The 17,505-nt window shown below is 42.6% G+C and overlaps 1 protein-coding gene across 2 annotated transcripts in view; it reads right to left on the bottom strand.

Moving 5' to 3' along the window:
• The window catches only part of PTPRG (protein tyrosine phosphatase receptor type G), a 745,156-nt gene that overhangs the window by 114,174 nt on the left and 613,477 nt on the right, over positions 1-17,505 (bottom strand). For both annotated transcript variants that reach the window (XM_050781197.1, XM_050781198.1), the window contains exon 8: positions 14,601-14,793. In XM_050781197.1, the coding sequence (XP_050637154.1) occupies positions 14,601-14,793 (193 nt within the window). The remainder of the gene's footprint in view (positions 1-14,600; positions 14,794-17,505) is intronic.

Genomic DNA, 17,505 nt, shown 5'->3' with positions numbered 1-17,505 from the left:
TGTAATGTGCATTTCTGTCTGCATCGTTTCTAGCTAGAGCTGCGGCTGCCACGCCCATGCCCTGGGCCTGGCTCTGTGCATTCATCTGGGATCATCCCCCGCACACAATGCGTAACTGAATCCAAGAGCTGGGCTCCATTCTCCCCATGAAAGATGAGGACACCGGGCTTCAGAGACACTAAGTTACTGGGCTGGGCCAAGGAACCAGAGTGAGAAGAGAATGGACAACTGAAACCCAATCTGCCTGAATCTGAACCAGAGTTGGCAGGGGACATCATGGAGCAGTCATGTATGTACTTGCCCCATACCCGTCCCATAACTGTTTTCCTATCTTCAAGATGCTAATAAAGATGTCAGGAGCATTACTCCAAGAGCTTAAAAGGGGAAAGCTGTCCCAGCAGGTAAAAAAACTTCCTTCCCGTTTTAACTTGAGTGTCCTTAGGAGATCTGGATAGAATTCACCGAAGTCTGTGAACTTAGGTAGCAAAAAAGTCCACTTTTATTTTCACTAATCTCTAACTAAAATGTAGCATTTCCTTACATTTTAAATGTTGGCAACAAACTACAGTAGTGTTACAAGACTTGTGTGATAATCACCAAAAGAAATCACAAAGCTATTCCTGTCAGATTACAGTGATTACCAATACAGGTGACCCTTGAACAACACAGGTTTGAACCGCATGGGTCAATTTATAAGTGAATTTCCACCCCTGAGACAGGGCAACCAACTCCTCCTCTTCTTTCTCCTCCTCAGTCTACTCAACATGAAGATGACAAGGATGAAGACCTTTGTGATGATCCACTCGCACTTAATGAACGGTAAACACATTTTCTCTTCCTTATAATATTCTTAATAACATTTTCTTTCCTCTAGCTTACTTTATTGTGAGAATATAGCATATAATACATATTACATACAAAATATGTGTTACTCGACTGTGTATGTTACTGGTAAGGCTTTAGTATTAACTTTTCGGAGAGTTGAAATTTATACTGGATATTTGATTGTGGGGACACCCCAATCTCCACGGTGTTCAGGACTCAGTTGTATTTCAAAATTTCCTTCATGTTCATCATTATTTCAACATCATAATGATTTTTAGATCTGTGGCTGGATCTTGTAATTTAATGCCCTCATCAAGAAGCAGATAAATTAGTACAATTTTAAAGATACTTCGAAAATATCTGAGGATAATTGGCTTCCTCTGTAATCTATTATATTTTAAGCATCTAAAACCATCAATATGAGAAGATAAGCTAAAGGAGTCCATGGCACCAAAGTGGTTAAACCCATCCAGCACTAAGAAATATATAATTACATGCTTTTTAAGGAAAACGTTATAGTAGTTCTGTATAAAGGTTTAATAAGGAACCCTGACCTAAACTTGGGGAGTTGCTCAGAGAACTTAGCATAGTTTGAACTGAAATCTGAACAATGAGTAGGTGTTTATAGAGGAAAGAGGAAAAAAGGAGGCTTGGGTATGTCAGAGAGAAAAAAAAACCAGTGTGTACAAAGGCCCTGTGATGAGAAAACTGGGAAGGAAACTAGTGTGGCTGGTGAGCAGGGAATGAGGAGGACAGTGGCCCAAGACTTAGTCTCAAAGCTAGGAAGCACTGGAGCTGGGGTTCATCCCAGGGTGGATCTGGCTGCCAAGGTCAGAATTTGCTGGCTAGCCCGCCACCTTCTTCTGATGGTGCAGAGTTGTCCCCAGATTCTCCTAAGTGCTAGGACAATTGCTTTCAAGTTTTAAATCCATGGTGTCTCCACTGATGCCACCTGTTACCTGCGGACTTTTCTTCTACACTATAATACAATGACATCTCCCTTTCCATGAACAAATCCTGAATTACAATTCAGTTTCTCAGCAAGCAAATGAGTATTAGATGCTCTGTGTTGCAATTACCATGGAAGAAAGCAAATTTGAAAACTTGTTCTTATCCTGTTGGCTGTCTCTGCTGTGCATGTAACAGAGCTACATGCTCAGAAAACAGAAACAGGCAGTATCTGGGAAAGCAGAGGCAGAAATTCAATTCTCCAGTTCAGGCATTGGTTTCGACTTCCTACATTATGTTCTCACTGACCTCTCGTACCTCCTTGGATTCTTTTTTCTATATGATATCCCTCTTCCTCTGAGAGCTAAAGGCCAAGGGAGGTGTCCATGTCCTGTGCAGGAAAAGCATTGTTCAGCTCAGCGCTAAGGGAGGTGACAAAGTTCAGGATGATGCATCTTCCCAGCCTCACTTGATAACAGCTGCGTGCATCTTGGACGCTGGGTGAAGGCTGGATCCCATGTACCCTGGGGTCCTTCCCTCCCTTTCAACTTCATGATGCTGTGATTTCCTACTAAGAGAGCAAAGTGGACCTATCCCATTTTAACTAAGCACAGCATCCTTCCCACATGGTGCTTCTGACCTTCCACCTTCTCCCCACGTCTTGCCCTAGCCCTAGTGAAGGGCTCCAACTGAGGGTCTGAACCACAGACCCGGCTGTGGAGCTAGCATGGTAAATGCCCAGTGTCCTTCCTTTATAACGATGTTTTTCTCCTGTTTCCCACTGCTGAGATAATCTTGTAGTTCCCTTTACTATGAATGGCTGGGTCACCTAAAATAGAGCTCTAAAAGTGCCCTTAGCAACTCAAGACTGGTATCCAAACACCATCCAAGATCTAAGATCCCATGAGCCGTTTTTATTAGTGATTCCAACAGCCATGTCAGGAAATCAACCAGTGACCCATACAGATGGCGTTAGCTGGGATTTTATGGAAATAATTGATTCTAGATTATTATGCAAATGGTTAAGATGCCCTCATTTGTTTTCCATCTGAGCCTTAAAATAATTTCTCTTGGAAACAGGTAATCTGTTCGGCTTGGTACCTACTATGCTTAAAAGTAGTGTCCTGGCTCATGCACGGCATTCACCTGTTAACTCTGGATCTCCGCTACTTCCTGGCCACTTGCTACTCTTACTTGCTCTCTGTTCTGGCTGAGTGTGGGTGGAGTGGTAGGATGAACTCCAATGTTTGGATTCTAACCTCATTTCAATCCCCAGATGTGGTATCTGAACCAACTGGTCATTTGGTAAGGATGGCCCTATCTGGTATGGTTTCAGGGTCTCCCACACCTGGGTACTGCCCTCAGGCCAAGACTTGGTCAAAGGGACCCAAGAAGGAACCAGGGAGCCTGTCAGTTGCATGGAGAGACCAGGCTATGGGCAGGCACTGCCCGAGAGTGGGCCCCAGTGGAATCATCGATTCAGCACATGGCAGGGACTGAGCCACCTGAGTCTCTTGGCTGCCCCTGGCAAATGGGTCCATATGCTCTGAAGAGCTTGGGCTTCGCAGCTGGTGGCTGAAAACCAAGTTTTAAAGAGTCAGCACACTCCTCACCGAGAAGGCTCTTCTCTTCTGGCAAGCCTTTCCTGGTGCCAGCCTGGAAGGAAAGAATTGCATAGCTCTGTGCACTTGATAATACCTGACAGCATTTAGTCTCAGACATATAGGCAGTGCCTTCTCAGCACAGGCAGAGATTTGAAATGTGACAGCCAAGATACTCATTTCGGTCCAAGCCAGTGCTTAGGAATCGCAAAACCAGTCAAGAGAGCTGCCCAGGAGTGAAGCCAGCAACCGTAACGACCACTGGCTGTGCTGAGAAGGAATAAGAAAAGCCTGACTCAAGAGGACACCACGCGGGGCTCCCGCTTCTGGGTCTTAACAGTTGTTCTTTGATTTTCAGGCTTCAGGGGCAGGAAGATGAGACTGTTTTTTATGCCCTAGGAAAGCAAGGATTCTGTCCATATTCCTGGACAGATACCTGAGGAAAAACAGCTTCAACCAACCCGTGTTTGTTTGAGGAATAATGAGTGGGATGAATGGGGAAGATAAATAGTCTGCCTCCCAGCTAGATACCTCCTATGGCTCCAACGAGAGGCACACCAATGTCTCACAGCCTCATGTTTCATAGGCTGTAAATGCTAGTTAGTGAAAAAGGGGAAGTGTGCTGCTCTGGGAGTAAGGAAGCTGTTGGCCTTTATTAATTTCCAGATTGCTGTTCGGAAGCACCATGGTGCCCACACAAGTAAACCCCATGTCAGAGAAGATTTTTCTAGTGAGCAAAGAAAAGCAGAAGACAGAGGAGGGTTGCTAAGTTGAAGATCAAATTCTGTCTACCTGCCTAGAGATGGAGAGGATTAAGTAATTAGGTAATATTTATAAAGTGTGAAAATGCTAGATGGCCCCTGGAGTCTGCTACCAATATCAGCTCAACCGCTCCCAAGCCATAACAGCCGATTCTGCCTGAGAACATCCTGACACCAGTGCCTGACACTTTAAGTGGCTCCATTCTCCGCTTTTAGGCTGTTCCTTGAGGCAGACAGAAAAGCCCTCGCTCCATGTTTTGTTGAAAGGTATGCTTCCATCCAAGGCGGCTTTTGGTCAGAGTAAAAAGGTGGCTTCCCCAATCCCAGGAGCCTCTCTGATTTCAGGAAGTAGCACTGGCAGGACATCCTGCTTCAGATGCCTGGCAATGCTCCCCAATAGGAGCACCCAGCCTGGGCTACATCATACATGTCCCAATTGTGCCAACTCTTTTGGTAAGAATTTTTTATTCCTGGCCACCTGGTATGTATACGTTAGCTTAATCCATCCATGCATCCCTCCATCCATGGATCCATCCATCCATCCCTCCATCTTCCCATCCATCCATGGATCCATGCATCCATCCATCCTCCTATTCATCCATGGATCCACATTTCCATCCATCCACCCATCCACCCACCCAACAACATATCCAATCCAGTATTTACTAAGGAGTCAATAGTGACCATAATAAAAACAGAGAAAAGGAAAACAGTCTCAACCCTCATGGAGCTTATGGGGTAGTGAGAGAGCTGGATATTAGGGAAAAAAATCACATATCACATAATCAGATGTAAAAATCCAACTGTGGTAAGTACTATAAGGAAAGGTACTGGTGCCCTAAAACAAGTGGCTGGGGCAAGGCAGTCAGGAAACTTCCTTGGGGAAGGGACCCTTGAGCTGTGTTATGAAGGCTGAGGAGGGGTCAGTTAGGTGCTGAGGAGGGTTCAGTTAGGTACTGAGGTGGGACAAGGGCCTTCCAGGTAGAGGGAACAGAATGGCTGCTGGACTGAAGTGTAGGATGCCAAGGGAAGGAAAGTACAAGATGGGGCTGGGGAGCGGGACAGGACTTGGTGTGTGGACCACCTTAAGGATTATACATTTCATTAGAAAGGTTTCAACAAATTCAAATAGCCTGGCTTCACATGTCTAACAGGAAGAGGGCATGGCACCCTTATTCCAAAATTCTCCAATGATCATGTCACATATAACAGGTTGTCCTGGGCATACAAAGAAGCTACTGCTGACCTACAGATAAGAAGATACAATTATTTGCAGAGTAATTTCCATGTCCAAGATCCCGCACTATCAGTCTCATTTAAAAGGCCACTGGCTGAGGAAGAAAGTGTGTGATTATTATATTTTATTACTATTATTTTTTGAGACAGGGTCTCACTGTGTCACCCAGGCTGGAGTGCAGCGGGCATGATCATGGCTCACTACAGCCTCAAACCCCCTGGGCTCAAGTGATCTTTCTGCCTTAGCCTCTTGAGTAGCTTAGGGACTACAGGTGTGTGCTACCAAGCCCAGCTAAAAAAAAAATTTAAAAAAAAATTTTTTTTTTTTCTTGGTAGAGGTGGGGTCTCACTGTTGCCCAAGCTGGTCAGGAACTGCTGGTCTCAAGTGATCCTCCCACCTTGGCCTCCCAAAGTGTTGGGATTACAGGCGTGAGCCACTGGACTCTGCCTTATTATCTCTATTTTAGAGGCAAGGAAATAGAAGCTTAGATATTAACTTGAACAAGGTCACAAAGGAGTGAATGGTTTCTAGGATTTGAGTCTAGGTTTGCTTGAATCCCAAGTCTGTATTCTAACACTGCCTTATCCTGTCTTATTATTTATTCATTCATTCACTTAGCAATGACCGTGCACCTACTATGTGCCAGGTACCGTGTTAGGCCCTTCTGATCCAAGGATGCACAAGATCTTTTGCCTATATGGCCCCACGGTGCAGATCAAGCGGGTGCAGGACTCTCAGGACTAACCCTGTGACCAGTAACCTATGCGCTGAGCACCCAAGATAACCTGACAAAATAGATAAAAGCCAAGCAGATAAAGACTGAGCCCAGTGATTACTTTCAGGAAAGTAAGAGCACCCGATTCCCACAAGTATGTTTCGTTTTAAAGCTCCTTCATTCAAGGAAGGAGTAATAAGCTGTGTTGTTCAAGTCACCTGACGACATCGAGAACACAGAGGCACCACTTGCAGGTTCTTATGGAAGATGGCGGTCCCTTGGACGATGGAAAGAACACTGTGTGTGGACATAAGAGGATCTTGGTTCACATCTGAGGTCTACCACTTCCTGGCGGAGAGGCTTTGAATGATTCACTTACCCTCTCTGAACGTTAGACCCCTCACTTGTTAAAGAGAAACAATACTACTCCATTTCTCTCTTTGCTCACCCTACCCATCCCTCTATCCAAAGTGTTAGTAAATCCCCAAAGTTCTCCTCCAAAGTCCATCCCTAATGATCAGTTATACCTTTACTATGATCATCCTCACCCCAACCTGCGATATTTCTATCAGTCTCTTGCAGGTCCTGCAGACTCCAATGCAAGTCCTCTGCAAGCATTCTTCACACAACAGCCAGAGTGATAAGTTTATAGACTGTTGTGATTATTCCAGAGTCCTGTTTAAAACCCTGCAGAGGCTTCCCATTGCTGTAAGATCTTAACTCCTAACAATCTTAACTCTACCAAAAGAAGTCTTTGTCAGAGTTGCTCTTGCATACTTCTCCAGCCTCTTCTCTCTGATCTTGCTTCCCCTTTGTTTACCTTGCTCTGGGTTGGACCCCATGCTTCAAGGTCCTTGCAAATGACCTGCTTCTCCAGATCTCTACAGGGCTGGCTCCCTGTCCTCACCTGCCTTATCCCAAGACGGGCTCCTCCCCACGACCTCACCACACTCCACCACTCTTAGCACACGACTTGATTTGATTCCCTTTGGGACAACATTGAAGCCTATCATCAGTGGACGTGTTTATTTATTTCTCCCTTCTAGAATGTACACTCCACGATGAGGGACCATCCCTTGTTCAACTTTACTTCTAGTGCCTAGAACTTGTTTATAGTAGATGGTCAATAAATATTTAATGGATGAAAAGCGAATCCTGGCAGCGGTTGTTTTGAGGATTAAATAAAACAACTATGAATAGAAAACGATAGCACAGCATCTGGCGCACAAAAGCCTCTTCCCAGACTTCCTTTTTCTTTTATTTTTAAGAGATGTAGGCTTACTATGTTGCCCAGGCTGGCCTCAAACTCCTGGGCTCAAGCGATCCGCTTGCCTCTACCTCCCAAGAAGCTGGGACTACTGGCGTGTGCCACAGCACCCGGCTCTCTTGCTAGCCTTTCTAACCACAGGTGTTTCAGGCACCACTCTTAGAGTCAAGAAGCTTTTCAAAGCTGGACAAAAATGTCTGACATATGAAAAGACATTTACTGGCTATAACAATTGAAACAAAATATTTAATGCTACATTAAAAGTCTATAAAATATCAACATTATGTCAACCAATCAAACGCAACTTAACACCAACTCATATATTTACATAAACTTAAGAGTAATTATGAAATGTCTGAGCATTTAAAAACGTTGGATATAACATGGCAGGACCTTCAAAATATGAGAGTCTAGGATGTTCCAAGGGTCTTGAAACAGACCTGCTTTTTTTTGTCTTCTTTCTTAAACACTCAAGGTTAAAAAAGAATGACAATTGAAAATTATTTTTTAAAGAAGGGGGTTGAAAACTCTCCACAGGGGCTGCATGAAAACTGTGTTTTTCTTAACACTTTCCTATGCTAAAAGCTTCTGGCTGTAACAAGATAACTTTCTGGAAGAGTTTCTGGGAGGGCAGCTGCCTGCAAAGGCATTAAGTGTTCATATCAGAGCTTCTTTTAATAAGATAAGTAATTCAAGCTCATTAATCTGGTGAGTAGAAATGATTAAACTGAAAATAGAACAACATTAATATTTTCTCCCAAAATAGCAGAAAACCATGATTTCAATGTCAAACTCTTTTTTAAAGCAATCATGGATTTACTTCTTTGTTTGCTAATTTGGATAGAAAATGTGACCCTCTTTCTCAATGTACTGATTTTAAATAGGCTAGTTACTCAGGCTTCCTTGCACAGTGGTATATGTCCTTTAAAACTGCTTTTAACCAAAACAGGAAGCAATGTTTGCATTGAAAACATAGCTAAAAAAGAGATCCCTCCATCAGCACAGGCAAAAAAACATTCACCAAAAAACCACGACACTGGCTTAGGAGCCCAGAGGGTATGCACGCAGTCCGGTGTCCTCTCCATTTCCTTTGCTTTTATTACATTATACAGTGTCATTTTAATTAAGCCATCAAATCAAATTATCAGATCAAGTGGTTTTGACTCCACTGTGGTTTGAACAGGTTTGGTTAAATTAATAAACCATATGTTTCATGTTGTTGGAAGGAAAGTTATTTTTCTCTGTTCACTGTTCCAAAAGTCTTCACAATAGACAGTATTCAGCACTTAATCACTGAACGCTCTCCCATGTGCCCAGGATGTGTTGCAGAATAACTGAAATGACAGCCCATTAAATCCTAAAGTCTGTCCAAGTTATTTACTGACAAAGGGCAGAGTGGCAAATCGGATGTCCCTTGAACAATCCACTGAGCCTAAACATTGTTTCCATTTACTGGAACGAAAGCTTTATTATTTTTTATGGACGACATCCATATAGAAGTCTTTCTTCAGCAACAATACAATATTAAGATGACTTTTCCCCCATTCCTTTCTTAAGGGGCCCTGCCTCTTGTGCTTGGCACTGAAAGGCTGGATTCTGTATTCTCTATTCCAGGATGTCCAATCATCCTGACAAAATGAGTGCATGAACACAGGCCCCCACCACTGGCTGCCTCAAGTTCAAAATCATAGCCAGCGAAACAGGGGAGGAGGGGAGCTATATTCAGTCAATTGAGGCTCTGGTTACCCCTCTGATGTGAAAGGTGACTGGGTGTTAAAGTGAATTGGTAAGTGGGCGGTTACCAAGTTAATGAATCTCTGGTTGGTCCTAGGGTCTTTCAGTGGAATGGAAACACAGATCCAACACATTCACAGTATCTTGAAGACAGAAAATATGTATCTTACAACAAGTCTATGATTAACCAGTTTAGGTTTCTCCAACTCAGTTTAAGCTACTCCCTAAAGTGGGGGTTAGTAAACTACAGTCCCAAGGCCAACTCTGGTCTGCCATCTTTTTTTGTAAATAAAGGTTTACTGCGACATTTTCTACACTCATTTACATATCATCTGCAGGTGCCTTCCTGCTATACTGGTAGAATTGAGTACAGTAGGCACTTCCATCCACGGTTTCTGCATGCATGGGTTCAACCAACCACAGATCAAAAATATTTGGAAGGAAAAAAAAAAAAACAATACAAAACAGCAATATAACAATAAAAAACAGTACAAATAAAAACCAGTAGAGTATAACAACTATTTAAATGGCATTTACATTGCATTAATATTATAAGTACTCTAGAAATATTTTAAAGTATACTGGAGGATGTGTTTAGGTTATATGCAAATATAACACCATTTTATATAAGGGACTTGAGCATCCAAGGATATTGGTGTCCGTAGGGGTCCTGGAACCAATGTCCCACAAATACCCAGGATTCAACAGAGACCATATGGCCCACAAAGCCAAAAACATTTACTATCTGGCTCTTAACCAAAAAAGGTAAATGACTCCTGCCTTATGTAATTAATTTATTTTCCCTTCTTCTGTGACAATAGCCTGATAAATGCATAAAACATCATAGCTTTCCTGGGCATTGAAAGCTTCCAATAATTATCAGATAGAGAATATCAATCAGGTAGGCTTTGCTGCTTTTGAATTACCTGAAGATTACAGAATACCACTCCTTCTCTTTTTAAAACTTTTTTTCACAGAAGAGTAGAGGAAGGAAAAGGACTTGTTCCGTTCTTTGGCTCTTTCCTGCTTACATCTCTAAGGTCAATAATCTAAGTCTTCCAGGCTGTCTGATGATGTGTAGGCCATCTTTTGGCCTATAGTGCCGCTGAGTTACCTGAGTCTTGTTAGGGAAAAAAAAGGAGGAACATTTGGTCATGTGGGCTCTGGTTCCATGACATGTGCATTTAAAAACAAACAAGGAGATCATCAGTCATTAGGGAGATGGAAATCAGAACTATAAAGAGATACAACCTCATATTCACTAGGTTGGTGAAAATAAAAGAGATGCACAATAACAAGTGTTGGTGAGGGCATGGAGAAATTGAAACGCTCATACACTGTTGATGGGAATGTAAACTGATGCCACCACTTTGGAAAATAGTTTGATAGTTCCTCAAAACTGTAAACAGAAAGTTACCATATGACCCAACAATGCTATTCCTAGGTTTACATCTAAAAGACTTGAAAATGTATATTTACACAAGAACTTGGATACGGATGTTCACAAAAGCATTATTCATAACAGCCAACAGGGGGAAGAAACTCAATGTCCATTAATTGATAAATGGATAAACAAAATATGGCACCTCCACATATTATGTGCTATTACTTGGCTATAACATAGAATTAAATTCTGATACATAACCCCCCAATACAGATGAACCTTGAAAGTACTATGCTAGGTGAAAAAAGTCATATATGATCCATTTACATAAAATGTCCAGAATAGACAAATTCATAGAGACAAAAGGTATGTTAGTGGTTGCCTAGCCCTGGAGGGAGGGAGATACAGAGCAGAAGAAGAGAAGGAGAATGGGAGTGGTTGCTACAGATGGAGTTTCTTTTTGGGGTGATGAAAATGTTCCAGAAATAAATGGTAGAAATGGTTGCATGACTTGTGACTACAGTAAAAACTACTGATGTGTACACTTTAAAGAATGAATTTCATGGTATGTGAATTAAATCTCAATAAAACTGTTATTTAAAAAAATAGGGACACTATTCAGCAATAACAAAAAAATGACCTACTGATACATGCCAAACATGGATAAATGTTAAAATCATTAACACCAAGTGAAAGACAAAACCAGACCTGAGGTTGCCTGGGGTTGAGGGCAGGAGAAATAATTGACTGCAAATGGGCAGGAAGGAACTTTCTGTGGTGATGAAAATGTTCTAAAACTGGACTGCAGTGATGGCTGTGCAAGTATAAATTTACTAAAATTATCAAATTATACATTTACCATAGCTGTATATTATGGTATGTAAATTACGCCTTTAAAAAATGCTGTAAAAATAGGAAAATTTCCTCAACTGCTGGCAGAAGTGTAAAGTGGTACATACAATCACTTTGGGGAGCCATTTGGCAGTCTCTAACCAAACCTGAAAATATGTGTACTCTAGGATGCTGCCATTTTACTCCTGGGTGTATGCCCAATAGAGATATGTCCACATATTCATTAAAAGGCAGGTTCAAGAATTTTCGTAATCACCCCGACTTGAAAATAATCTACATATTCATGTATACTGAAATGGATAAACATATTCAGGTATAATCACACAATGGGATTTAGCAATACAGAAGAACAAACTACAAGTACAGGCATCAACAGAGAGGACGCTTAAAATCACTGCAGAACAACAGAAGCAGGACACCAAAGAGGACATACTGAATGATTCCATCTTTATGAAATTTATTAAACAGGCAAAGTGAATTTCTGGAAGAGGTTACCCTTGGGAACAGAGAGTGATTAGGAAGGGGAATGAGTGGGGAGTCATGAGATCCTAGATGGGAGTTTCTTGATCTGGGTGCTTGTTACTCAGGTGTGCTCAGGTTGTGGAAATTCATCAAGCTGTGCACATGTTACAGGTACTGCACTTTTCTGTATATGTAGCTCTCCAATAATATGTTAAACACACAAATAGGACTGCACCTAGATCCCGCTCTCTCTTTGGCTCTAAAAATATCAGAAAACATTTTAATACTCCCATGTCTTAAAGAGTCAGCGATGAGCACTATGATAATTCAAATAAACCTAGTAGAATGACGAATGAATCTGCCATATTTAAGGACGGTTCTGTCGTTGTGGTCAAATTCAGAGAAGGCCTGTTCAGTGGAAGATTCTGCCCACTTCGACAATTTAACACAATGGAAACCATTATCTTCCCTAGCTTTCTTGGATAATAAAGGCCATGCATTTTCTCTGTACAGCTGATATATCATATGCTCGGCCCATTTTTCAGGAAAGAGCTTATCTGTCACCATCTCAGCAGTTCTGAGCTACCAGATCGTGCACTCACTTGTGATATGAATTCCTCACCCCCACAATCCATGTCCTCTGCATATAACTCTCACAAAATCCCCAGGAGACCTGCTTTTCTCAGTCAAGTTCTCTTGGGAGAAAGCTTTCTAGTTGGGTTATTTTATTTTATTTTTTTAGCTAGGTTAAAAAAAAAAAATTAGTTCATGTGAGGTTTTCCATGGTAGCCCAACCTAAGATATTTCACAGGTTTGTGAGCGTCTTAATTCTCCCATTGTTCCCAGAGAATGATGCCCTCGACAATCTATTGTCCCCAAATTACTTGAATCTCAAGCCTTTCTCAGGGAACCTGGTCTGACTCACTTCTCCTCACTAACCTCAAACAAAATCACACAGACAGGAAGGAAATGCTCACATTCTTAAACTCCCTCTCCTCTTCTTTTAGCTCCTTTTCAGAAACGTGAGCCTAGAAAATGGGCTCATTATTATCATGAAAGTGCATGCCACTGCAGTTACCTGTGGAATAGAATCCCACTCCCCCTGTTCCTACAAAGTCCATATGCCAATAAACTGTTCCCTTTTGTGAGGGGTGGGGGCACTCTTGAAAGAAAACCTTTCTACATAACGTACCACACTAACAATAGCCCAGTCTACTTCCAGTGTTGACAAACGACACAAGCTCTCCCTTTATTGCCCAAGCTCATAATTTTGAAGAAGGAGAGCACTGGGTTGGGAAATATCCCTTTTCGCACCAAAACAAAATTCCTTCTTTTTCCTTCCTCCATTCCAAGTAATAGGGCTTTGATCAGCCTTGCTCCCAGCATTTCCGGAGCTCTGTCACACAATTATGTGTTACACCTGAGAGGAGAGGTGTGAGGGTAGAATCAGACATTCTAATTTCCTGGGAGAGAAATTCATATTCATTTCACATGAGTACGTAGAGATGGAAAAGACTGAGATGCCTGAAAATGATAAACTTATGCATATCAGATATGGGGGTTAAACTGTTGAATAAAGGTTAAAAAAATTAGCAAGTGATTTCCAGTAGGGGGTGAGGCTGGCGTGGGAGTTCTTGCCTGGGGTGGATGGTAGTAAGACTGCTATATACTGGGGTGTTGGGAGCAATTCAAAGGTCCTGATGATATGGACAGGAGACAGAGAAATACTGGCCAGAAGAGGGCAGTTCCCCAGCAAAGGTCCCACACTCAAGCCTGGAGACCCTTGGCCCTAAGTGAAAACAGACATTCCTGTCTTCATGACCAAAAGTTGCCTTTTGGCCCACCATACCCCGCTATCCTGTACCCATATAAACCCCAGACCCCAGGCTCCAGAAGCAGACAAGGGGAATGAACAGAAGAGAGAAGAACAGCAGAATGGCATGGTAGGGAGAAGAGAAGGGGCATCTGAATGTCAAGGGACAATCAGAGAGGAGATTGGCCACTGAATGGCCAAACTCCATCATCTTCTCACTCAATACCCCTTCTAGCTCCTGATACATCCTGCTGAGAGCCACCTCCACCACTCAATAAACCCCCCACATTCATTCTTCAAGTCCATGTGTGACCTGATTCTTCCTGGACGCTGGACAAGGACCTGGGTACCAAGAGGTCATTGAGCTGGTTAACACTTAAGCTGTCCACAGACAGCAAGGCTGCAAGAGCCCACTGTAACACATGCCCACTTGGGCTTCAGGAGTCACAGACAACAACCCTAGTGCCAGAGCCCCAAGAACTTGCCCTGGCTCCTGTACCTGCCCGTCTGTGTGTTCCCCCTCCCATAAGGTGTCTGAGAAGCAAATGGTGACCGAACAGATGAGCCACGTTCCTGCTGCAAGTCCTTCAAAGGTGGCGGGGGGCATGTCCTTCAAAGGCGGGGGGAGAGGTCAGGGAACTCTCCCGTTTCACTGATATCTGAGCTCAGAGATAAACTCCTGATCAACAGGGAAACACGTAAAAAGTAAGACACTTTCAAAAAGCTTTCTCTAGACATTGCTATAAGTTTTGAAGCTACCAGGCAGAAATGCAGACAGAATTATCTATTATTGGTCAAAAGGGCAATTTCTATCATACCTATTTAACAGAAGTTATTCCCACACCTGCTCCTATTTTTCAGCTAGACAAGCTCCCTTTAGCAGAGAAACATATGCACTTAACACCAAGTCCCAATTCCTGCCTGGCTTTGAATTCCTTTTAATTTAAAGTAATTTTTGATAAGGAATCTTCCTCTGGGTAAGGCACTTAATCCAAATATACCTTTAGAGGCTTCTGTCCCCAGTGGGTTTTCTAAGAAGTCTGTCACGTCGTGGTTCCAGGCATCACGGACGGCGGACTTGGACACCACCCTGTCATGCAGACGCTGCTGTGGTCGGAAGTTATTTCTCAGATACTCCACCGACTTGACATGGTCTTGCTGCTCCGTGGTGAAGATGGAATAAAAAGCCTCAAGCTGAACGGAGAACCAGAGAGGGGAGGAAAAAACAAAACAAAACAAAACAAAAACCATCAATTAGAAAAGCGATTTGGTCCAAAGCAGGTGGAGGTGATAAGAGCACGAACGGTAGGAAGTGCCCGATGCCAGGGTTGCTAAACCCAGCAGGACTTGGGTTGCATGCTGGAAACACTGCCAACAGGCTCATCTGGCTGTGGTTTCTGTCCTGCCAACTAACCAGGAAAACACTTCATTTGAGGGCTGTACCACACTCTGAGTTTGTGCCTCCCATGAGAGAGTCCCAGTCTTTGTGCAGTGCCCTGCTGGAAAGGCCTTCAGCATTCTAGGAAGAAGCATAGGGTCACAGTGATACTGTTATGTCCCGGAGCCAGACTGCCTGGGTATGAATACTAACTTCATCACCTACCCACTCTGTGACCTGAATAAGCTGCTTAACCTGAGCCACCATTTTTCCTCAATAAAATGGTGATCATCATAACAATATTTACCCAAAAGGATTTTTGTCAACATTAAGTGCTGACAAAATATTTAATCCAAGTACAGTGCTTAACCAGTTCCTAGCATATCGTAAGAGCTTCATAAATATTAGGGATTTAATTCTTGGCATCTTCCGACATACTAGTGATCAAGTTTGGCAAAGTCACCAAGTCACTAAATGTGCGACTTGCAAGTCAAACTGCCTAAGTTCAACATTTACCAGATGGGTAATCAGGGACAAACTGTTTAAGTTTTCTGTAACTCAAGTATCCACAACTGTAAAACACATAATAATACTTACCTTATAAAGTTGTTAGAAGTATTAAAATATATGTAAATTGCTTAGTACACAGTTAAGTCCTCAATTAAGGTTAGCTGCTATCATTATTATTAATATTATTAAGAAACATCACTTACAAGACTGCCAATCTAACTTTTATTGAAAGTGAAAGAAAAAAATCAGGGTGCCCAAATCCTATTTCTATTATCAAAAGGGATTCTTTGGGCCAGGTGTGGTGACTGATACCTATAGTTCCAACACTTTGGGAGGCTGAGGTGGAAGATCGCTTGAACCCAGGAGTTCAAGAGTAGCTGGCACAATGAGACCCTGCCTGTACAAAAAATACAAAAATCAGCTGGGCGTGGGGGTGCATGCCTGTAGTCACAGCTTCTTGGGAGGCTGAGGTGAGAGGGTTGCTTGAGGCTGGGAATTGCAGGCTGCAATGCGCTATGATTGCCCCACTGCACTCCAGCCTGGGTGACAGAGTCTCAAAAACAGAAAAAACAAAAAAGGGATTTTTGTGTGTGTGTGTGTGGCCTTCAACATTGTGATCATCAAAAACAGTAATTCTGGCCAGGCCCGGTGGCTCATGCCTGAAATCCCAGCCCTTTGGGAGGCCAAGGTGGATGGATCACTTGAGGTCAGGAGTTCAAGACCAGCCTGGCCAACATGGTGAAACCCTGTCTCTACTAAAAATACAAAAATTGGCCAGGCATAATGGTGCACGCCTGTAATTCCAGCTACTCGGGAGGCTGAGGCACAAGAATTGCTTGAACCTGGGAGGTGGAGGCTGCAGTGAGCCGAGATCGTGCCACTGCACTCCAGCCTGGGTGATGGAATGAGACTCTGTCTCAAAAAAATAATAACATTTTTTAAAAAAAATAAAAAAGGTAATTCTATTACATATGAGGAATGGAACAGCGACTGAGTGACAGAGACTTGTCCTCAACAGGCCACAAAGTTATTCTTGTCACCGAAAAACAAAAACAAAAACAAAAAACTGTAATTTGAAATATGCAGCCACCAAAAATACTAATAGGAGAAGAAAACAGAATGAAGAGAAAAGCTGAATGAACTGTTTCTGGCCCATCTGGATCCTCCGGTGCCAAATAAGACTGCTTTCTGCAGGAGAAATGGCCCAATGGTGCTAGAAAGATGCTCTCCGTGCACTGAGTGACTGTCTAGGCTTCGGGGAACCAGAAGGCAGTTAACACTAATGTGGAAAATAAAAAAGGGAAATCGCTATCTGGGTTTCGGCAAATTCTAGGTGGTCATCCTGAAGCCTGGAACTAACCCCCACTATTTCTCAAGCAGCCTCAGAGAATGACACAGAAAATGACCTGCTTCCAAATAGTCTGCCCTCTCTTTGCATGAGAAAGCGAAGAATTGAGGTAGTGATATTAGCCATGCAAAAATCATTTAAGTATATGAATTCACCTATCATTCTACCTCCCCTCCAATTCCACAGCTTATGTAAAATGATAGTAAACCACAGAATTTTTTCTGTCTTTTACACAGAACCAGGACGGATTCACGATCAGCCTAAAAGCCAAAGCAGCCTATGACTCTTGTATTACTTCAATTCTCTGTGAGTGACTTTACCTTCTCATGAAAACTCATAGTGTCTCTAGGTAGAATCTGCCTGCCTTCCCATTCTTTCTGCTATTCCTTCTTTATTTACAGCAAAGGAAAGGCAAGACATGCCAGAAAAATTAGGAAAAGTGGATTGATTACTTTGTCCAAATGTGAGTCACTCAAATGAAGACAACTGAAGATGCTGAAAAATCACCTCCACCTCGTGACATGAACTCTCTTGATAGGACGACCAAAGTCAGAACTGAATGCATCAAATGTGAGAGTAGGTTTCTGATTTTCTCAGAGAAAATAACTTCTTAAAATTATATGAGAAGTATTAACAAAGACCCTCTGGAGACAGCCCAGAAAAAGACCAA

Source organism: Macaca thibetana, chromosome 2 (genome assembly GCF_024542745.1).
Source record: "Macaca thibetana thibetana isolate TM-01 chromosome 2, ASM2454274v1, whole genome shotgun sequence".
In the NCBI taxonomy this organism is placed as follows: Eukaryota; Metazoa; Chordata; class Mammalia; order Primates; family Cercopithecidae; genus Macaca; species Macaca thibetana.
Note: the sequence above shows the minus strand (reverse complement) of the source record. Positions and strands in the feature narration are given on the sequence as shown.